Below are 24081 nucleotides of genomic sequence, written 5' to 3'. Positions count from 1 at the left end.
TGGACAAAATAAAGCCATTTCTAGCTTCATTTCTCACCTAAAATCTCACCAATGACCTGCACTTAAAACTCACATCCAATACCAACCAATTCAAGCATTCAAATTAAACAAATTCCATCATTCAACAAGGCATACCATTGCATGCATACATGTTTATAATCTTCCTTTGGTATATTTCATATGATAGGCATAACTTGAACAACCATTTAACATGTATGTAGCTACCATAGTATGACATTACAAGTATATCAAAAACAACCATTACTAATCATTCCAATGTCTAGGTTAGAAACCATATAATTAAGCCATCTATGGCCAAGTTAGCATATACATGCTATTATACCAAAATGATTTTACTATATATATACCTAAAATAAGCTAGTGGATAGTGTGATGATGCTCCAATGATATCCAACCTTCGCAAGCTTCCAAGCACTATAAAACAAGGGAAAATTGATAAATGCCAAATTACACATATTTTTACCCCAAATACTTAGCATATTTATGGATGTTTATTACTAGATTTTTGGATTTTGGTGCTCTTAATCCGGTTATTTCATGTTTTGTACTCAGGAGAGCACCAAGAGTCAAACGGAGCCAAAAACGAGCAAAATGGGGACAAAACATACCAAATCGATAAGATGACATGGCCTAAGCCTTGCCACACGGGCAGCTCACACGCCCGTGTCTTTCGAGGGTGTCGACCAAGGCTTTCACGATTCACACGGCATGGCCATTGTCCCATACGGCAGTGTGCAATTTAACAGATTGAACACGGCCTGGCAATCACGTTACACAATCGTGGCACACGGGCGTGTCCCTTTTTCAAAGAATTGTATTTTACACGAAAAATGATACTTAGGGAGGAAGAAAGCCAATCCAAAGCCTATATAAACACCTTATCAACAAGAGAAGAAGCCAAACCTTGAAGAGATGCTATCAAAGTTTATTTTAGTGTCAGAAACTCGCTTTCAGAACACTGAGATAGCACTTAAGAATCAACAAGCATCGATCCAAGGGCTCGAAACTCAGATAGGCCAGCTTTCTAAACTAATCTCCAAACAACCACAAGGTAGCTTGCCAAGTAACACTGAACCTAACCCAAGAGAACAGCTCAACGCAATTAATATCCAAAATGACGAAGGAGTCGTCGAGCCTTAGCCAGAACCGAGGCAAGAAACTGTGGTAAGCAAGAGTCAAGGTGAGGTGGATCAAAATTCAAACAAACTGGTGAATGAAGAATATAAACCTCGTATCCCATACCCTAACGCGACAAGGAAAGACCGCTCAGACGAACAATTTAGTAAATTCCTTAAACTTTTAAAAAAATTACATATTAACTTACTGTTTATTAAGGCTTTGTCACAGATGCCAAATGCAATGAAATTTTTAAAAAAGCTTTTAGTAAATAAGTAAAAGTTGGACGAAGCGTCGCATGTGGAGCTAAACGTAGTCTGCTCAGCTATTCTACAGAATAAGCTACCCCACAAATTGAAAGATCCAAGGAGTTTTACAATTCCTTGCTTAATTGGTAGTTTAGATATAAGTCATGCATTAGCTGATTTAGGGGCTAGTATTAACATAATGCCTTACAAAATGTTTAAGCAACTAAGTCTTGGGAAACCTAAACAAACTAGGATGAGCATTCAATTGGCAGATAAAACTATAAGATTCCCTAGGGGTATTATTGAAGATGTACTAGTGAAAGTACATAAGTTCATATTTCCCGTTGATTTCATTGTTCTAGACATAGAAGAAGATAATAACACCCCTTTGATTTTAAGGAGGCCCTTTTTAGCAACTGCTAAAACAATTATTGATGTTGGCACAGGTGAGCTTACACTCCGTGTGGGAGACAAAACGATCACCCTTCAAGCTCGTACTTTTGGCATCCCATCGAACAATGAAGGTAATAGTCCACACCAGTCTACTAAAACTGACAATATGACACAACCTGCTTTGCAGAAATTAAGTTTGAAAGAAATTTGTGAGCCATGTTCCAGCAATGATAGAGGGCACATTCATGAAGAACGAAGGCTACGGATAGAGGAGCTAGATGAATGGCGCCACACAAACCAAGAACACATGATAAATCGAAACTACGCCAAAACAAGCCCGATACCTCTCCAAATCAACATAAGGTTGGCGATAGAGTCTTACTAGATGCTGCAAACCCCCACATTGTCACTACCACACCGAATGAGGAAATCCCTCTTACGATACTCAGTATTTTTCCATTCGGTACGGTGGAGGTGAGTCATCCCAAGTTCGGCACTTTTAAGGTAAACAACACCCGATTAAAACCTTATCTTGATGAGATAGATAGCAGGAATGAGGAGTAAAAACTCCTCGAACCACATTGACCATTCACTAGAGAGGTAAGTCGAGCTTAGACTATAAATAAGCGCTTCTCGGGAGGCAACCCGAGCACTAACATATTTAGATTTCTTTATTTTTTTTATTTCTAACACTTTAAATCATTAAATTTATCTTTGAATAACAAAGTTTTTCAGCACACACGGCCAGGCACACGGGCGTGCCTAAAGCCGTGGCCAAACAGGGGAAGAGACACGGCCGTGCGATACTGTGTGTGGAAATAGGACATGATTTCCCCAAAACACGGGATGCGATAAATCCCCACGGCCGAGCGACATGGCCGTGGGTGAACTTGATAGGTGAACACGGGCGTGGGAATAGAAAAACACGAGCATGCCAGGGGCAAGGCTTGATTCTGTTTCTTTGACATGGGCGTGCGACACGCCCGTGCCGATAAGCCATGGACAATAATACACGGGCGTGGTACCCTAACACACGGGCGTGGGAAAAGCGAACAGGGCTAGGGACGGTCGTGCGATATGGCCATGTGCCACACACGCCCAAGACACACGGGCGTGGGATAGTAGCCGGGCACGACCTAAATTGAAAAGTTTAAAAAATACGGGCTCACCTTCAGAGTACACGGGCGTGGCCCTAGGCCGTGTGGCCCTCCCCTATATAAGCAAATCACTGTTCATTTTCTTCTTCCTTTCAAAACCCTAGCCGAAATCTCCCCTTCTACACTCCCTAATCCTTATTCCAGCCGCCATTCCCCAGATTCTCACTTCCTCAACCCCCAAACCACCCTAAACTCCACTCCCCCTGCGTTAATCCTCACTTTCCCCTCTCTTTTCCCTCTATTTTTCCCCCACACGGTTGTAACCCCATGCCACACACCCGTGCTCGCCACCAACACGCCCGTGCGCCACCCTACAGTAGCTTTTGGTTCACTTTCTCAACCTGAATACCTTAGGAATTTGCTTTAGTATTTTCTATATTTGAACTATTTAAGTTACTAAATAGCATATACTAGTTATAGGATTCTTGCTTAACTAATGATGCATCTTTGATTCCAGTAAATGTTTCTGAATAATCATATAAATTTCTCACCTCTCGCTTGATATCATTAAATGTTAACATATCTTGGACCTACGATATCAATGCTTATACATTTTCAGGTCCATTATATCATCATCGAGAGGCAACAAGGCTGCAGTTCCATCCTCAAAGAGACGTAGGGGACTGAGTTCTTCCTCGGTACGTGCTACAGTCGAAGTTCGGCACCCATTCCTTGAGTTTCCACAAGCTTCGCAGGAGGAGCTATTTCAGATACTACACACGCGACCCCTCACTACAGGTCACTGTATCGACTGGGCTGCCGTAGAGCAAGTCTAGCTAGCTGATGCCATCTGTGCCCTCCTGTCCACAGACCCATAGGAACGGTTCTTCCCTATTACCGAACCCACTTATTTAGAACTAACTTTAGAATTATGCTCTACTTTTCATTTACAGGTGGTAATGACGAACAATGACGACCCCGTCACCATTCACTTCTGATTAGGTAGTCTAGTTCGCGCGATGAGTGTCCCAAAGTTTAGAGTCGCTCTAGGACTTTACACCGATGAGTTTATGGAGGAGGAGGACATGAATGCACTAACACGCAATATCCACATTTCTCCCTCCTTGTGCTAGAAGGTTTTGGCACCACTCTCTCCCACCTACAACCCCAGCCGCTCGAAGGCCTCAGCTCTCGCCCCCTTACGATATCTCTATGCCATATTGGCACACACCTTGACCGGAAGGAGAGAGAGCACCGGTGTCGTCAACACCCACGATGCCTACTATTTATGGTGCATGGCGAACGCACACGTGACTGACTTGGCATACTTCGTCGCTTTCGCCATTCGCCATCAGACCGAGCGGCATCGGAAGGAAGTAATCTCTATCGGCCCCTACGTGATGCGCCTTGCTAGACACTTCGGTATCCTCAACACCGTGGGCCAGTCATCAGCGCTTACACTAATAGGTCAGATGTCCCCACAGGGCATCACGACTATGTTACACATGAGGATGATTGAGCGTCGACGTGGGACCGATCCTCCTCAGTACCGTCTTACTCATGCCATTGACAAGGAGGATATTGAGGACATTCCTGATGATGTCCCCCCATAGCACGAGGAGCCTTCTACCACGCCACCTAGGGAACGACCAGTTTATGCGGCTGCTTCATTGGCACACCTTTCCGACCGACTCGCTCACTTCGAGCAATATTGCACTACCCAGTTCGAAATGATCCACGAGCGAGATCGGCGACGTGATAGACAGATGGATGACATGCAAGCCATGATCCAGCAATTGTGCCAGCACTTTCACATCGCCACTCCAGCGCCACCACCTGAGGGCCCCACTGACGAGGATCATTGAATCCTCTTATCTTTTTATTTTATTTTTATTTTTATTTTTATTTCAATTTTATTATTTTCTTTTGAAAGACATATCTATATTAGTAAATTTTACTTTCTCCATTTTTCTGATATTTCTAACAAGTAATCCCACTACGCTCTCTTCCACACCAACTCTTAATAAGCTCTTCATGATTCTACAGGCTTCCAAGCAAAGCTACTAGGAATATTTTACGGAATAAGAAAACAAATGGGGAACAATACCTCACGAGTGCCATGTTCAATGACCCAATTTCTTCATCTAGCCAAGAACAATGGCAGCTACCACTTTCCCCAAACACTCCAACCTCAAAATCAAGCTCCGCATCCATATAATAGGGAGTTTCACCTCCTTCCCTCTTATGATTTTCTTTATTTTGAATAGTCTATCTTTGTACATTGAGGGCAATGTACATCTTAAGTGTGGGGGGTGAACATGAACATGATACCTAACTTTTTGCATTATTCTCAAATCCCTAAATTTGATCTTGTGCTTAAGTGGCTTTCTCATAATGTTGATAGAATAAATTCTGATTGATCTATAATTATTGTTGATATGTCATGAATTAGACCATTGGAGTTATGCATGATTATTCGATTATAGGACATTAGAGAATCGAGCATGATAAGTTGATATTTTGAGAACTAAAATTTTTAGGTTATTGTCCTGAATTGAGGTATTATCTTGAAATCTTAAATATATAGGAATGACATCAAAAACCCAAATTTTTTATGAGATTTTTGAGCCTTTTGAGAATATAGCTTTCTTTCTTGCTCACTTCTTTTGTGGTTTGAGTGTGTCAACATTGAACTGTTATTCTAGAACTTGCTTCGATTATACATGTCGAGATCACGTATGATTTGATATACTGAGATGATAAAGGCACTTAGGATTTAACCCACTTACTCCATAAAAAGTCTTCCCACATAATTAAACCATTAGTGAACCCCCTTAAGCCTACTAACCCTTTTTATTGATTAACCCTCATCATTAACCCATTAACCCATTATTGTTGAAATCTTCTTACTTAATTTGACCCTTTTTATCGAGATTGAATTTAATATTGTTACCTCACTATGTTCACCATTTTTTGTTACTGAATCATGAAGTATGATTTTTATATTGTATTGACTTGATTTGTTATGATTTCTATATTGTATTGACTTGATTTGTTCTTAAAAAAAACTCAGTATTATTATTGTAATCTTCAGCAAGCTAAACTTGTCATGAAAAAAAAAAGAAAGCTCATGTAATATAGTTCTAGATATTTGTTTGTGATTCAGTAATTAAGTTTTTTATAGTGGGGTAATATATTGAAATTATCTCGATTCTAACCTTTTTCTCTTCAACTTGTATCCATACCCATAACCTAAACCCCGTTACAGCCATGCAAAGACCTTTTGATTTGTGTATCATATCATTTACAAGTGGTGGAGATTTGATTTTCATGCAAGCCTATGGTAATAACTTCTCATGTTAGACAATCGAGTGCTTAATCATAAACCTTAAACACTTTGAGTGATTTGAGTGAATCTTTAGTGAGGACGTCATCTCTTGTATATTTAGGACTAAAGTTAATTACTTAGAGAAAGGAGATTACCTATGATTTTATTATCAAAATATTCGATTTAAATTGTTTGAGGTTTCTAATGCCCCTAAAGTTGAATTCTCACTGTATGATTTTCCGTGGAATAGTTTGTAACATTATCAGTAATGATTATGTGATTGAAAAGAATGAATTCTAGCAGTAAATGAGCGTTTTTCTTGAGGACAAGCAAATGCTTAAGTGTGGGGGTATTTGATAAACGCCAAATTATACATATTTTTACCCCAAATACTTAGCATATTTATGGATGTTTATTACTAGATTTGTGGATTTTGGTGCTCTTAATCCGGTTATTTCATGTTTTGTACTCAGGAGAGCACCAATAGTCAAACGGAGCCAAAAATGAGCAAAATAGGGACAAACGGACCAAATCGAGAAGATGACTCGGCCTAAGCCTTGCCACACGGGCAGCTCACACATCTGTGTCTTTCGAGGGTGTCGACCAAGGCTTTCACGATTCACACGGCGTAGCCATTGACCCACACGACCGTGTGCAATTTAACAAATTGAACACGGCCTGGCAATTACATCATACGGCCGTGGCACACGGGCGTGTCCCTTTTTCAAATAATTGTATTTTACATGGAAAATGATACTTAGGGAGGAAGAAAGCCAATCCAAAGCCTATATAAACACCCTAAGTATGACTTAAAAGGGCTCCCCTCTAGAACTTTTCTGGAATACAGAACCATACATCGGGAATTACTTGAAGGAAGCCAGACGATCCATCCCAAAAGTCGGAGCTACTCCAAGACTGAAGATCTCTCTCAGAATTCCTTCAGAGGTTTTAGAGTTTTCTTTATGTTTTGTTATTTTCATACTTTTGAGATGTACTCTTATTTTATTATGAACTAAACCCCTTAGATACCTAAGGGGGTTGAAACCTATGACGGATCTTGTTATTATTATCTGAATTGTATGATAAATACTTGATTTGTTCTTAATTATGTGTTCTTAATGCTTGAGTTAATATTCTGGGTATTAATTCATGATTTGATGTGCTTATGCAGAGGAGCAAAAGTCCCTGTCTAAGAGTAGATTTCGCATAATTAAGCAGAGTTGATCGAATGCCTAAACATAGGGTTACGAGATTTTGCCGAATTAGGGTGAAACCTAATATAGGAGTCCATAGAGTGATTTACTGCTTCCCTAGGGGTTTTAATTAAGAAAGAGATTTCAATTAATTCAATTGAGGGTTAGACGTTATTAGTCTCGAAAGAGATAATAATATAGGTTAGGGAGTCTCACGGATCAAGTCAAGTGAATAAATCGTCTGGTTCAGAGTCAGATAACAAGTGAAATCATAGGTGGATTCCTCTTTGGGTGTCGTCTTTATCAATTACTCTTCTTCAAGTCTTTTTCCAAAGCTTCTATTTGCCTTAGTTTAATTAGTTAATTAGTTTAGTTAATCAGTTTAATAAACAACCCCCCTTTATTTCTAGGTTAAATAATAAAAAGATAGTTATTACTAGTATTTTTGGTTCCCTTGGGTATGATATCCTGGTCTTGCCATTACTATATGATTGTTCGATAAGTGCGTTTGCCTTTTCGTCGTGATAATAGTTAGTCTAGGTTTGATCTTCATTATAAATATTTATTACTTGTTACGAATCACGCGATCAAAAATAAAACAAAGTAAGCATTACATGCTTAGTAAGTTCATATAACAGAAACTAAACTTACCAATCCCGTTTATTAAATCTAAGCATACAATATCATGTTTTCCATCAACTTGGAAAAATTGCCTAAACACATGCATTCAATCAAATATGTTAGTCACAAAATTTCATATACATCAAGTAAACATAGATGAGCTCATCATGCAACATCATTTCAAGACTTTATCATTTCATCTCGTAATTCTCTCATCATGCCAAGAGTTTTGTCTGTTTAATCATTGAAGTTCCGATGAATGCTCAAATAGTACACTCGAGGTGTACGATTCAATAATCCGTCAATTCTTATTCAAGAGTACCCATTAGGCCATTTAATCAAGGAACACATTCTCGAGCCACATATCGTATAACAGAATTACCAGTCCAGGCTAATTCCTAATTGTAACGTAGACTCGAGAGGTATTATATCAAGATTACCCGTCTGGGCTAAATCCTTTCTATAACTAGGACAATAGGATTACTCGTCCTAGCTAAATCCCATCAATAACAAATGCAGGACCTCATTCATTTCGGGAAGCACATATATTCATCGACATTCAATATTCAAACGAGACTTTAACCTTTTTTCTGACATTTTCGAAGATGTAATCATTTCACACATTTATAATATTCACATAAATATAAGTCACATTCCATACAAACACAAAATTCCATTTAACATATTTACATGCTCGATTAAGTTACACGAACTTCTCTCGACACTTGTTCGCGTAAATAATTTACTAATCCGAAACTTTTTCTTTTCCTCGATCTAACCTCGAATTTATGTTGATTAATTTCATACATTTCATACTCATTGGACTCAATTTATGTCCTAGGTAAAATTACCATTATGCCCCTAACTTTTCCATAAATTCCTATTTCATCCCTAGGCTTGGAAAATGAAACTTATGCAATTTACTCCCTGTTCCAAGTCTAACGGAAATTTCAAAGTAGAATTTATAGCACATATTTTCTATAAGTTTCAAAAAATTTCATCAATTTTCACAACTTTACATTTTAGTCCCTAAATCATGTTTTCACCAAAAATCACTTTGTAAAAGTTGTTTATCTATCAACAACCTTTCATTTTCTACCATAAATTTTTAATTTTCAGCATATACATCCATGACCCAAATTTCATACTTTGATAACTGTTCAAATTGATCCCCCAAACAGATAGATTAAGCTATCCCGATTTCAAAAATATCAATATTACTAAAAACGGGACAAGGAAACTTACCCAATTAAGCCATGAAAGTTTATTCTCTCTCTCCTAGGGTTTCCATGTATTTTAGGTTGAAGATGACATAAAAATAAGATGATATATTTTATCATCTTTTTAATTAATTATTTATTTTTCAATTTCCAATTTAGTCATTGCCCTTTTTTCTATATTTCCATGGATGAGTCATCAAAATATCTACATACTTTTCTTTAATGGTCTAATTACCATATAAGGACCTCAATTTTAAATTCCTTAGTTATTTAATCCTTTCAGCTACTAGATTCAACTTTTGCATTTTATGCGATTTTGTCCATCCCGAAATTAAGCATTAAATTGATAAAATTTAATTATCAGAATTTTCACATGACGTTTCTAGCATATTATGGACCATGTAATAAAATGAAAATAAATTTTATTTTTGGATCGGATTTGTGGTCCCAAAACTACTGTTCCGATTTCACTAAAAAATGGGTTGTTACATAAATCGTCTCCATGAGCCCCTCGTTACATCTATTTTTATTCAAGGCAATGGGCATATACCACCAAGAATCTTCTTGATTCTTCTATCTGGTCTATTAGAAATTTTCTACATGATAGTTCAACCACATACTAATATGCATAAGCCTTTCTCACCTTCTTTAAGTCTCCTCACCAAGTTCTCATCCTTGTAATTATTGGGCTCTTCCCTTCCAAGCCATGTAAATAAGAATTCTTAGTGTGATCTACTTTTCTACCTCCAAGAGGTTTCCCTAACATAGCCTATAAGATTGCTTCATCGCAAACTCATCGATCAAAGGCAATCTAAGGTTGCATTACCAAGAAACGACCACCTTATAAGAAAAAGGAATTCTTTGGAAAATAAATGGTTAACCAAAACATATTCTTCCTTATCTGAACAAATGATTATTTAGGATATGCTCGATCAACATCTCTTCTTTACCTTGTTATTTTGTGAAATATAACATCCCTTGCATACACTAGTCCTCCCTTTGAACTCTAGACATAAGTTTGAAGAGGTTTTAAAAATAAGCTAGATGTGAAAGCTCCTTATAAGTATGATAATTTAAGAAGAAAGTGGTTAAATTCCTCCAATGCATGCCTACAAATTTTGTGAAATCTATACAATATGATTTTAGCACCACACAAAAAAATGATGTAGAGGCAAGTGAAAACCTACCTCGAATATATCAAATGATTAAGAAAAGAAAAGCTAGAACTCCCATCAAGATTGTGAGGTAGGTCGCCTAAGTAGTATATAGGCTAAGGAAGAACTCAAGCTTATATTTGTTGATATACAAACTGCAACATTGCAATAACCTTTTCAATTCCAACCTTGTAGTAGTTTAATCATTTACCACCACATCTTCCGACCTTTTCTACTTCAAACCCATAAGCTTATACTTACTGAACTATAATTCTCCTCCCACCAATGGTTTTCCCCTGACCAACCATTATCATTAATGAATTTCATAAGTAGCAAAGAAAAAGAAATCTAAAACTTACCAAAAATTTGAATGCAACATCATCATCCAAAATTTTCTTTTATTAACTCCTTACCTTAAAGAAATTTCAAACTCAATACATTAAATGCGAGAATAAATTTCAAGGAAAAAAGGAAGATCTTAAAGAAAGTAAGGAAACTATTGAGGTGTGGAAATGATAAGTGTTAACATGTTTTAAACTCATTCTTAATGCGTTTTTGGGTGATTATTCGATGTTAATGGTGAATTTTATTCTCTTAATCCTTCAAATTCATGCTTTTATATTTAAGAAAGTATTTGGAAGCAAAAGAAGCGAGAATCGGAGCGAGTTATAGGAGCTACACAGGCTAACCCTTTCCACACATCCTGGCCACACAAGCTGCCACACGGTCATGTGGCAGGTCGTGTGAATTTCACAAATTTGGACCCTAAATTGCAATAAAACAAACGTATATATGACAAATTATGAAGATAGGAGTGAGTCATCATACAATACTCAAGAAAACAACTCGAAAAACACCATTGAAGCCAATTCTGAAGAAGATTTCCGTCAAGATTACAGACTCCCAATTGATTTCTTAGGAGATTATAATGAGTTTATTCCTTTCGGATATACTATATTTTGGATGTTTTTATTTTCAAGCACGAACTAATTTTCTAAACACCTAGGGGAGATGAACCCTATGATGAATTTTATCGTTTGATTTTTTTTTACATAATAAATACTAAGATCATGTTCTTAATTATGTGTGTTTAACTCTTTATTTGATATTTCTAGACTATTGATCCATGTTTGATGTGCTTAAATCAGAGGAGGAATAGACCCTGTTTAAGAGTAGATCTAACGTAATTGAGTGGAGTTGCATGAAATCCTAGAAATAAGATAACATAAATCTACCATATTAGAGTCAAATATACTAAGGGAATCCATAAATCGAGTTAATGTGATAATAGGGATTTAATTAGAAAGAATACTAAGTAAATAAATTGCGTAATTTAGATTGATAGTGACAGATGAAGTCTAGGTGAATTCTTTCCTGAGTATTATTTCGCTTATTGGTTTTTAATCGTTTAATTTCCTAAATTGTTCTTTGTTGTGTTCGTAGTTAATTAATTTTGTTAATTTTAGTTTTTAATCAATCACTCGAGTTTATCGATTAAATAATAGAAATATGGTAATTACTAGTACTTTTAGTCTTCATGAGAACGATATCTTTGCTCATCGTAACTATATTATTAATTGATAGGTGCACTTGCCTTAATTAGGTTTTTAGTTAGTTTACTACTCATCAAGAAATTCAACATCAATGACCCCATAAAGGTTTAAGGAGTAAAACATGCTAAAAAAACATGACAATGTGTTCCCAAATAAGTCGCTCCTCAAACTAATATGAAAGTGACACGTAACCCATCATCAGCTCTCACATCAATTACACCAACTATAAAGCATGTTCCATCTTAAACTATATTCCCATCAAATCAATATTTATCTCAAGTTTCAAATGTTTTCAAACTTTTGAACTCTTAAAATGTTCTTAAATTTTTTTCCTAAGTTCAAATACTTACACTCCCTAAAAATGCTACACTTTGCAAGATTAGGTACCTTGCACCCTGCGACATTTGAAAAACTAATTTTCTTAATAATTTTGTTTAGAAAATTATCTAAAATGCCAATTAGTTATTAATTTGCTCATATGTTAAAAATATGTTAAGTAAGGATATTTTTTTTTGTTAAGTAATTTAATGGTGTTTTTGTAAATGATCTAATTTGTTAATAATTGAAATGGAATGATTTAATTTGATTAAATTAAATATTTATTATTTATTAAAAAATTATGTTAGGTTTATACTAATTATATCTAAATTATATAAACTAAATTATGTTATACGCCATGAGTGAAGAAAAAATTATATAAAAAACTAAAAAATCAACAATAAGGATTCAACTATACAGAGAAATTTAAATATTTAACTTAACCAATTATCCATTTTGAGATGTATTTTAAAATTGTAATTTCAATTATTTTTTTAAAAAAATTATAAAATTATTGAGAGACATAAATATTCTTATAATAAAATTCATTTAAAAAAGTTGACTTTTTCTTTCAATTTTTAAATTGTTTTCAATTGAGAACATGTTTAATATAAAAAATAATATTTTTAACAATTTGATTTTTTAAAGGTGTTGGATAATCCATCATGAAGACTACTAGATTATTTTTTTCGACAAAAAAAAAATGTAGAAAATTATAAGTAAATATTTATCACTTAAGAGAGAATAAATTCGATTATATTTTTATTTTATTGTATTTCATTTAAGATTATATTATTCTATATTAAACAATCTAATTATATTTAATTTTAAGTAATTTACCAAACAAATTTTATAACTTTTTTTCAATATTTATTTTTCAATTATTTTTTTCATTTTATAACCTAAATTGATTCCTTGTACCTCGTAACAAAGTTCATTAGTAGTATAAATTTAACTTATTATTATTAGGTAAACTACAAATTGAATCACTTATGTTTGGTTTAAATTACATTTCGTTCATCAAACTTTAAAAATGTTATGATATGGTCACCAGGATTATCAATTCTTGACATTTTGGCCACTTATTTAGTCCCGTTCTTGACATTTTGGGGGCCCTAAATAAAACAATGAAATAGGGTTTTAAGTCCCTTAAAAGTTGGAGAAAAAAATTTCAAGTTAGGTTGTAAAAAAAAATTTAAGCCTTTAAAAGCTAAAAAAAAATTTGCCCTTTAAAATTTGGTAAAAAAATTTGACTTTTAAAAGTTAAATTTTTTTTGAACCCATTAAAAACTAGAAAATAATATTTTAAATCACTTTTAGCCTTAGACCCTAAACGACTGCACCTATAGACGACCTAATGGTCGAGCCTGCACTTATTATTAGGGTAAACTATGAATTGAATCACTTATGTATAATTTAAATTACGTTTTATTTATCAAACTTTAAAAAATTTATGATTAAGTCACTATCATTATCAATTATTGACATTTTAATCACTACACCTTTAATGACCAAAATATAACAAATTAATAATATTAACAAATTAATAACATTACTCATCATATCATAACTCTTGGAAATTCAACCACCAAAAACATAAATTTAAATCACACATAATTTACCCCTATTATTTGACGAACTAACTGTCTATTGACTACTATAATATAAAAGATTTCCTTAAAAATTTCCGACCCTGTCCAACCCTCTTCACACATCCCCCGCCGCCAAACAAGCCTCTCGCCACTCTGTCACAGCATCGTAAACCCTCTCTTGCCTTCAAATTTCCGACTGGCCTCGAAATTAAGTAAGGTAATTTTTTGAAACCCTAAACTTGAAGATTGATTTCTATTTACACTCTCCTATATTTGGTTTCCTGTTTTTGATCCTATTGCTTGTTAGTTTTTGTTATCGAATTTTATATAAACCTATCGGTTTAGCTGAAGTAGCGAACAGTTATCCCCTCTATTGTCTGTTAGACTGTCATTTGCGGCCGGGATCCAATGCTATTGATGTAAATTGATTTGCACCGCTATTGATGTGTTAGGCGGTGGCGAACGGCGCCGCCAGCTTCGCCACCTCTATTTTGAAACCTTGCTTGGAACATTGCTTTATTTCCTCAAATCTCATACTTTCAACTTGAGCGACAGGGATAAACATGCCAGAAAGCAAGGCGGTGATTGGTCTGAGATGGGAGCCCAAGCTCCCTGCATTGCCTTTCCAATCTAAAACCGCCTCTATGTCTGGTTCTGGGTCTGTTTCTAAATCCGGGAATGAGCCGCAAAGCACTTCCCTCTGGAAACCCAACCCACAACTCATCGATGGCCTTTTTCTACCGCCTAATGATCCTTCTAAGGTTAACAAGTTGCTCAGAAAGCAAGTCAAAGACACTGCTGGCACCGCCTGGTATTCGTCATATTTTCCCCCTTTTTTCCTCTTTTTTTTTTTACCCGCCCACATATAACTCCCAATTCTTACTTCAACAGGTTTGATATGCCTGCCCCAACTCTCACCCCAGAGTTGAAGAAAGATCTTCAATTACTCAAGGTGCCCTTTTGCATTCCCTTTTGTTTATGCATTTTTGTAAATTTTATCTTTTGCAGCATTCGCTTCTTAGATGTTGAGCCTTGTCTAGGGCGCAAGGCACACTTTAGCACTAAAACCCTTATGTTACCTTAGGAGCAAGGCACAAAACAAGTGCTAACCCAAGTGAAGTGAAGCTCTATATGTGTGTGAGTTTTTGCATGTGTATATATAGCTTAAGATATATAGTGAAATCTAAAGTATGGTCTAGTTTATTTACAAAAACTTGAACTTTTTTTTTTGTCCAATGTGCATGATTTCCTCATGGTCAATTTTTATTGTTGAATGCTCAAATATTGAGAAGTATAGGGTTTGATATTATTCTATTTCTAATTGAAGGTTTATCAAACGAAAAAAGTGAAAAATAAAAGAAATTAAAGAGAACTTCAATCATATGGATCTTTTCTATGCCTATTGCCTTACAAAAATGTGCATCTAGTCAAATATGCCTCACCTGAATGGGTTTGAGGCACTTTTGTTGTATAATGCTAAGGCGCAGGTGCGCCTAGGTGCACTCCTTGACAAAAGTGGATCATGTTGTTTTATATCCAATGGTTGATTGCTATATCTTCAGTTCATGTTCAAAACTAATGACCCTACCAAGATAATTGCTTTGATTTTTAGTTTGAATTTGAGTTCACTAGATTTTTTTATTCTAGGGGTTTATTGTTTTAGGATATTAAATGTTCATGGTTTCCAATGGACCTAATTCTTGACATTGGCTACTTGTGTTTGTTTGTGATACAGTTGAGGGGAGCCATTGATCCCAAGAGACACTATAAAAAGGAATCAAAATCCAAAGCACTGCCGAAGTATTTCCAGGCAAGTTCACTAATATAGTATAATGCAAAGCAATACACGAGGACATGATGAGACTTTGCATTGTTTTTATTGTCCTTCTATTTTATGTGCATCCTATAATTGGTTTATCTGCAATATTTAACTCTTTGGCAATCAAGCAGGTGGGAACTGTGGTAGAATCTGTGACAGACTACTACTCAGGTAGAATGACAAAGAAGGAGAAGAAGCCAACCCTTGCTGATGAGCTGCTTTCTGACCCTGCTGTTAGGCAATACAGGTGAGATATTGGATTGATAAGTTCCTTCAGATGTCATTTATTTCCAGTTAAATGCTTGATAGCATTATATAAGACCTAGTTCCGTGATTGAATAAGAAGTGTTTGGCCTGGAAATACTACCGATTCCGCTGTTGCAGAAATAAAGTTCTAAGAATAAACTATTGTCACAACTCATAACTACTGAATTGGTTAGTGTGGCCTGCCTTAGATAAGTGTCTAGCATAATCTGCATGCATAAACGGAAGAGAGTACCATGTATCAACTTCTTCATAGTCAAACATTGTTGCTATCTTTTTATTATTATCATTATTATTTAGGCAATAATGCTTTTGTACGATAGTGATGAACCACTCATTGTCTGTCAACTATTTTACAGGAAGCGCAAGGTTCGGGAGATTGAAGAACGTAATCGACCAGCCGGAAATGAGAAATGGAAGATAAAAGGTCGTCAAACGTTCAAGCGAGCAAAGCAACGAAGGCATTAATGTTTCCACACTATATTTTGTTTTGGAATTTTGACCCATGTGTAGTACTAGAGTGGAAGGAAAGTTTTATGCCCAATGTCCCAAGAAACAAGTTGAACTATGGATTTCTTGATTCTAGATATTTTAGCATTTTGATTGAGCTATTTATACAAAAATGCAAAGGGGTTTTGAGTAATCTGCTATCATTTACTAGTTACCAACATTTTCTGCACTTAAACATGAAGTCTTTGCAAATTTGCATTGGTTTTTGATTTGTTGTTGTTGTTGGATTAGAATTACAAAGAACTGCAAAATGATTAGGCTTTGTTTTGTTTGTTGTTGGATGTTAAAAGTCATACTGACAGCGCATTCCAACCAAAATTTGGTATACAAAATTATTTTCATGTAGACTACTTTATTGTATCTTCCAACCAGCTCAGATCCATGCTTCACAAATAAATAAAATAATTTCCTATATATAAATGTAGTATTTTTCAATGACAATGTCCTAATGATCCTCAAATTCATCATCCCCTTTTGCTGTCTACTTTTTCCGTTAAACTCTTATCAAATTTTATTGTGATATGCAAAGTATAATTTTAACTAAACTATTAATGCTAAATACTCAAAAAAAAAAAGAATACCTAATGGAATGAAATAAAGCTAAACTGGTTTAATAATGCCTTCATAAGTTTTTTTTGTGAAATTTTAAAATATTCATTTTAAATTTGGTGGTTTAAAGTAAAAAATATAAGTTAATTGAAAATGATGTTTAAATTTTTTAATATTTTAATACATAAAATATTAGTTTTAAATATTAATATAAATTATTTGTAAAATTTGATTTGAATATATAAATAATATTTTAGATATTAAAATAGCATACAATAACTATTATAAATTAGTGAAAGTTTTCATAATGGAAAGAATAATTGACTCGAATTCAAAGTATATTTCTTTTTTATGTCATTATTATTACCATGATGTCGCATTATTATTATTATGGTATTAATAAAATATTCAATTTAAATTATAATAAAACATAAAAAAATATTTTATAGTACTTTTTAAGTAATTAATATAAGTTATTGAAAAATTTAATTTAAATAAATAAATCAACCATATTTATAATTTATATAAATAAGAGTAAAATTTATAATTTGCCAAAGAGAAACTAGCTTTTAAAAGGCAACTTAAACTAGTTTTAAAAAGATTGCTTAACATTTGTTTGGGGATAAAATCACTCATATTTCACTTAAAAAGCCATTTGAGAAACAATACTAATTGCAACTGTTATGGATAAATATGAAATTTACACAAGTCTTGATAAAACGTAATGTAATACATAAATTTTTGTTTTTATTTTGTAATTATACACATCAAATTTTGATTTTGATTTAATTGTAAATATAAATTTTTGGAAAGAAAAAGGGAAAGTGTGTCCAACTAGACGCGTTTTCCTACAATGATCAATTCCAACGGCTTTTTGAACGTTGGCTGGCAAAGGTAAAAAAATTTAAAGGCCCAATAGTCAAATTTTTTTCTATAAATACCATCCCATTTTAAAAAAAAAAATCACTCAAATCCAACTCTCTCAATTCTTTAAACTCTCAACTCTCTTAATTCTCTCAATTTTCTCAAGTTCTGTTCTAAATTTTCTAATATAGTGGTTTAAAAATATATTTTTTAATTATTTCGTATTAGATTCGTTTCGATTAAATTTTCACGAATGAAAACTTCTATGATTCATTTCAATGACAAGCACGTTTCTGTTGCTCAAGTGATATAGGTAAGACGAAATTTTAAATTTCGTTATTTTCAATTAAGTTAAATTTAAATTTTTTTATTTTTAAAATATTTTAAATTACTTTTTTTGTCGATATAAATAGGCGAATGATCGTGTTTTGAAGGGTTTCATACACAATTTGTCAAAGGTTCCAATCATCGAAATTCGTGGTTACTTGTAAGACGCGGGATTCTTGCATACGTCTCGTATGCTCAAGGGTTGAAAAATTGATCCTACACTCATCAGCTTGTTGGTGGAAGGACGGAGGTCGGAGACACACTCTTTCCATCTTTCATGCAGGGAGTATACAATCACACTAGAGGACGCAGCTCTACAACTCGGTTTATCGATGAAAGGGCCAGTCGTCAATAGGTTAGCGGTCGTTCTCAGTAAAAAGGACATTTGCGAGGCATTTTTAAGGAAGGTCCCGAACAAGTTTCAAGGTGACCGGATAGAGATTAAGTAGTTGGAAACCAATTTCAAAGAGCTTCCTCCAAATGCAATCGACGTCATTAAAGAACAATACACCTGAGCATTTATTCTGAGGTTAATCGTGGGCATTTTAATGTCGATAAATCTCAAATTTTGGTACACATAAGGTGGCTACTACACCTAGCTGACTTTAATGAATACGGACGACTGAGTTAGGGATCAACCGTGTTGGCCAGGTTGTACCAAGAGTTGTGTCGGAAACGAAATCGGATAAAATATCAATTAGTGGTTGCCTGCTCCTGTTGCAGTCGTGGGCCTGCTGACAACTACCATTTCTACGTCCTTGAGTGAATAACCCATACATGTCCTATTGGTGACAAGGTAAAAATCATTTCTTAATAAATATGTAGTTTGTCTATTAAACGTTATTTATTTATTATAAGTTTGAATTAACATATCACTTGTATAGGTGGAACCATGGGCCGAGTTACGTGGAACTACCTAACCAGCTTGAAGATATCAGGCTGCTATTAGATCAACGCTCGAAAGCCAATGTTAGTTGCTTATTTTTTCCAACCTATAATAATTACACAATGACTTGTAAAATAAAATTCTATACATAATAAAATTTATAATTGTGCACTACAATTTGAATAGATGTTGTATACTGAGTCAATTGATAGTGTACGGGACTATAGAAATGCACGAATCGAATCAAGTGATGCGCCATTTCGAGTGGAGGCAGCAAATTTCGTCGCAACCACGAAACATGGATGAACTACACAATGTGGACCTATAGGGAAAAACGATGATAATTGGTGAGACATTCACAAGGAATACATCGATACTTAGGATCTAGGAGGAATTCTTACCCATCCACGGCCTATTTTTCTTATCGAACACGGTGGCCTATTTTGAGTACTTGCCATGGTTCGGACTCGCAGGAAACCATATCTGCTATCCCTTGAGGTAAGTAGTAGGCAACTTTGTCAGAAGAGGGAACGACGATCTCCCCAGTAGCGTAAGTCCAAACGCTGTCACACGTCGAGTTTGTCATCAACTCCGATTGAACAAGCATCGCATTTGTCTACTCCACATCCCAGTCAATTCACTCCACTTATTCTTGTTCATTTCACTGACCCCGTGTTTTTTTCACAATTACCACACCACACACCACTGCACATCCATATTTTTACCTCTCTTGTAGGTACATATTTCAAGGCACTGATGTCTCCTACATTTTACACCCTCATGTCGATATCAATGTTGACACAAATGTCAAGCCAGATGTCGATGCATGTCCCATCACTGATGCCGACACCGATCCAATCATCAATGCTAGTGATAACGCCTTAGTCATTGCCAACATATTGGGGTTTTACGACACCTTACGGCTACAAGTCAATAGTGTCACAAACATCCACAGCATCATTGTTTTATCGGGGTGGGTCATCAACGAAACCATCTTCTCGTGGAGTGGAGGATACATAATGGGAGGCTAGGATGGCACCGTACTTGAGCACAGAGGAAGCCAATGAAGATGAAGATGAAGTTGAGTGTGGAGATGAAGATTAAGACAATGATGAAGATGAAGATGAGCTCAAGGTAGAGGTGAAGACAAAGTAGATGAGGACGATGGTCACGATCCAATGGAAAAGCCAGTACTACTAGTTGTACGCAAAAATTCTATACGCACTAGTTAACCATAACCATGTGGCACACATTCGACTCAACAATGCTAATGATGTATTTTTAATTTACTTGTTTTGATATAAATATAAAAGACATCAATAAAGAAACGATGAATTGTTTTGGTCTATTTATATTGTAACTCATATTTGTCTTTCTTAAATTGTGATGTAAATTATACGTAAATTTGAATATTTCAAATCCTTGATAAATTGAAAATGGTAAATACAATTGCAAATACAATTGGAATGCAAGTTTCAATAAAATAACAAATTTTTTAAGCAAAAAAAGTAAGCATTGTAATCAAATTTATATCGTAAAAAAAATGAACGCTACCGACTTTGAGGCCCCAACGTACCCCTCAATACAGAACATGTTGTCTTCATATGCACTCGATTTTTATAGCACACACATAGCCTTTATTGGTTGTCCCTCTCCTGAATATCCATATAGGTGCATATCCGAGTGGAATTTGAGCGACCTTTTGGGACTCGACATAGGTTCATGTTTGGCGATAACTCATACAGCATGCTGGACATTGGTGGCCACGTTCTCTCATCTGGGATGGTTAAGAATTCAAAACTCCACACACTGTGCATGCATTTAAGTCTATACACATAGTTGATATAAAGCATGTACTCAATTTGTAAGTTCATATATACGACAATTACAGGCATGCATGGGAACCAAAGTGCTTGAAACCTCTCACAATCACAAGTCCCTCCCAATAGGTGAACACGATATGATGCCCCTAACATGTCCTGGTCAAGCCTAACGTACTCCATGACTCGAAATTCCAAGTTTCGACGCGAGTTGCAAACTACATATATAGTGTTCGCTTTCGTTGTATTCCGTCTAATTTCTTTCATGACATCCTAGCACCAAACATGGTCGCTTGCTATCTGTCTAGCATAGATGCCTATTGCTTTGGAAATAAGGCAACTAGGTGAAAGTATATTTCTTTGACAATCAAGATTATTGACAAATAACACATCTCCTTCAGTACAGATTTTTTGTATTCGACTAAGTTGGTCGTAATGTGCCTGTACCGTAGACCCCTGTCATACGATTGCTTCTACTGATCGAAGTGTATGTTCCTTAGGTATGCCACACCATATCTATTAGTGGCATGCAGGTTTTCCAAAATTTCATAGAAATGATGTTGGATGAGCTCGTACCTTGTTGAGAAAGTCATACCCATGAATGAAAACAATAAACAAAATATGGTTATGCATAATTGGGAAAATAGTAACGACTACATACCCATGTCAATGCATTGATCTCAATCACTTTTTGAAAGCCATTTTTGGTAGTAGTTTGAGTCAACATGTCGTATGTAGTACTTATGATAGGTGCAGTCCCAAAGGCTACCCAGTCACTTAATAACAAACAAGATCCTCGATCCCCTATTTGACATGACATATATCGAGCTGCAAGCAAATGTGGTGACGTAATCGGCTAAGGAAGAAATCTAAGTCATTTGCCTTTTCAGATGAAGTTATTACAAACGCAATGGGCAAAATCTTCTTATTACCATCCTAAGTAATGACAATCAACAACCGATATTGATACCTCCCGTATAGCTAGATACCATCAATTTGCACAAAAGGCTTGTAATACTGGAAAACTTCTTTACATTAATCAAAGGTCCAAAAGAATCGATGGAATATTATTTTCCCCAAGGACCAGATGATCGCCGAAGTACGTCTGGTGCATTTTTCAAATCAGTTATGGAACCTGGTACATACCGCTCTAGCACCTGGCATTATTGCCATAAATAGTTGTATGAACTATCCTAGCTATGATGCAACTTATCTATAGCCTCTTTTTTTTGCGACCTACGCTTTGTAATACGAGGGCGTGTAACCATGCTGGCTACGGATGTTGGAATAAAAATCGGGACGAGAATCTTTGGAATCGCATTCACCATTGTTAGAATGATGTTAAAAATCATGTTTGAGTCTAGCCCAGGATGATCCTGACTTTTACCAGCAAATTTTGGGTTAAAGTTACGTAATTGAAAAAAATAAAAACCTCGATCAGGTCTTACTATGTCAAAAAATGTAAAGATCGCATTATGCACTCGCCGCAACAAAAGTATGTAGACTGGAATATTTCTTTATTATCCACAGTCTGGTTTTCTTCCACAAAGATGTCATGATTTTCCATTTTCACCTCACGTCGTACATTGTGTACTTTCTCTTGAACTTCTACGAATAGGATTCCGTGATGTGGTAGTTCACATCTTTCCTAAAGTTGTACCACTTTAATGCAACAAGGAAATCATCGTTGTTTGGGTATTCCATTCCAACCTTCAATGCCAAGTGTTCTTTTCAGTAGCTACCGAAACACTAAACCACCATTGGCGAATAGGTCGATGTTGGTCATGTGGGGTGAAAGTTCATATGCCCTAAATCACAAATCTGGATCCGGAGTATTATCTAAGCCATTGTCATCAAAACCACAAGGTTCTTGCTCCGTTGGAACTAGCTTTGGTTCACAGAAAAGTGTCACATCTAAACCATCCAGATAGCACTGCGTCAACCACATTCGCTGCCCCTTCTTCCTTGACTGCATATTCTTCATCATCTGTGCCTTCATTGTCATCTTCCACCAAGGGGTTCAATGTATCATCGCCGAACTTGGTCGTAAGAAGTAAGTTATCAGTTCTTCTGTAACCCAAGTGCTTGTCAAAATCTGCACCAGATTACTAATTGGTGTATGTCGGTGCTCTCCGGTATAAGTATTTTTTCCCCAGGACATCGATCCACTGAAGTTGAAATCAAACGCACTGATTAAATGTCGTGCCTAAGTGTCAAGGTTCAGGTTACGCTTAAACATCGACTGATTGTGGCCACTGAAATTTAAATTAGTGTCGAAAATCGAAGAATGTCTACCTGTTACTATTTTGAGGATGTTATAGTAGGAGCTCTATAACAAATTGATAAACCCACCACATAACAGTATAGTAGGACTTTCTACTTTAGCTTCAGTTCCAACATTAGTCGCAATGGTAACTAAAGATGGGTCAGCTTCGTCAGCCTCAACAAACCCAACATATAACTTCATTACAGCATTTTTACTTAGGCAATGCGATAATATCACCATCTCTAACTCAACCTCGCCTTTCACATCAAATAGATCATACTTAAATAAGTCATATGATGCAAGAAATCTACATTACGATTTTGAAACCCTTTCTCGGGTCAAACCCTCTACTTTCCTTCTAATTCTAGTCTGTAACTCATGAAGTTTAATTGTATGGTTGAAATCCAATTCCACAGACTAAGTTTCATAGAATACGACCCCGATTTTTGTATTACATATTTGACCGTCGTAGTAAATGACAAATTTCACTCGTCAACTCATTCCAATATCATATGTGAACTGGATGAAAAGTTTCAAGAAAACCTTTCGACGATTATCCAAATCTATGCAGACGCCTCTCACAACTGAACTATTCAATGTTTGATATGAATTTGTTGTGTGTCTAAGTTACGAACATTTCGTTACTTTAATAGGATAATAGACCAATGAGAAAGGGTTGTGATTCAAAATTCATTTCTTAATACGCGCTTTAATGTGTGATTCAAAATTCATTTCTTAATACGCGCTTTCATTCAATAACGATAATAACACGTTATTCGGTGCTTGAAAGTGTGTGCCAGACATCATGTAAATTTAATTAGAAGAATGCGTATTCAGTGCCTTAGAAGGTGTACCAAATTTCACATAGATTCTCGGGGTCATGTAACTTTCTTTTAGCTTTCAAAAATGTTAGAGAAGGCTC

The 24081-nt window shown here is 35.5% G+C and overlaps 1 protein-coding gene across 2 annotated transcripts; it reads left to right on the top strand.

The window, feature by feature from the left end:
• Positions 1–13879: 13879 nt before the first annotated feature.
• On the top strand, positions 13880–16580 carry LOC107951542 (rRNA-processing protein fcf2). Of its 2 annotated transcripts, none has more exons than XM_016886627.2 (6): positions 13880–14071; positions 14410–14665; positions 14746–14806; positions 15590–15664; positions 15805–15920; positions 16297–16580. In XM_016886627.2, exons 2-6 carry the CDS (start codon positions 14418–14420, stop codon positions 16403–16405), a joined length of 609 nt encoding a protein of 202 aa, XP_016742116.1. In that variant the 5' UTR covers positions 13880–14071; positions 14410–14417; the 3' UTR covers positions 16406–16580. The 2 variants fall into 2 exon arrangements, with proteins under 2 accessions (XP_016742116.1, XP_040946379.1); XM_041090445.1 differs by having other exon boundaries at positions 13894–14071; positions 14239–14665.
• Positions 16581–24081: the final 7501 nt, after the last annotated feature.

This window comes from Gossypium hirsutum, chromosome A02 (assembly GCF_007990345.1).
Source record: "Gossypium hirsutum isolate 1008001.06 chromosome A02, Gossypium_hirsutum_v2.1, whole genome shotgun sequence".
Classification (NCBI taxonomy): Eukaryota; Viridiplantae; Streptophyta; class Magnoliopsida; order Malvales; family Malvaceae; genus Gossypium; species Gossypium hirsutum.
The sequence above is the reverse complement of the archived record's forward strand: the minus strand, read 5'-3'. Positions and strand labels throughout refer to the sequence as shown.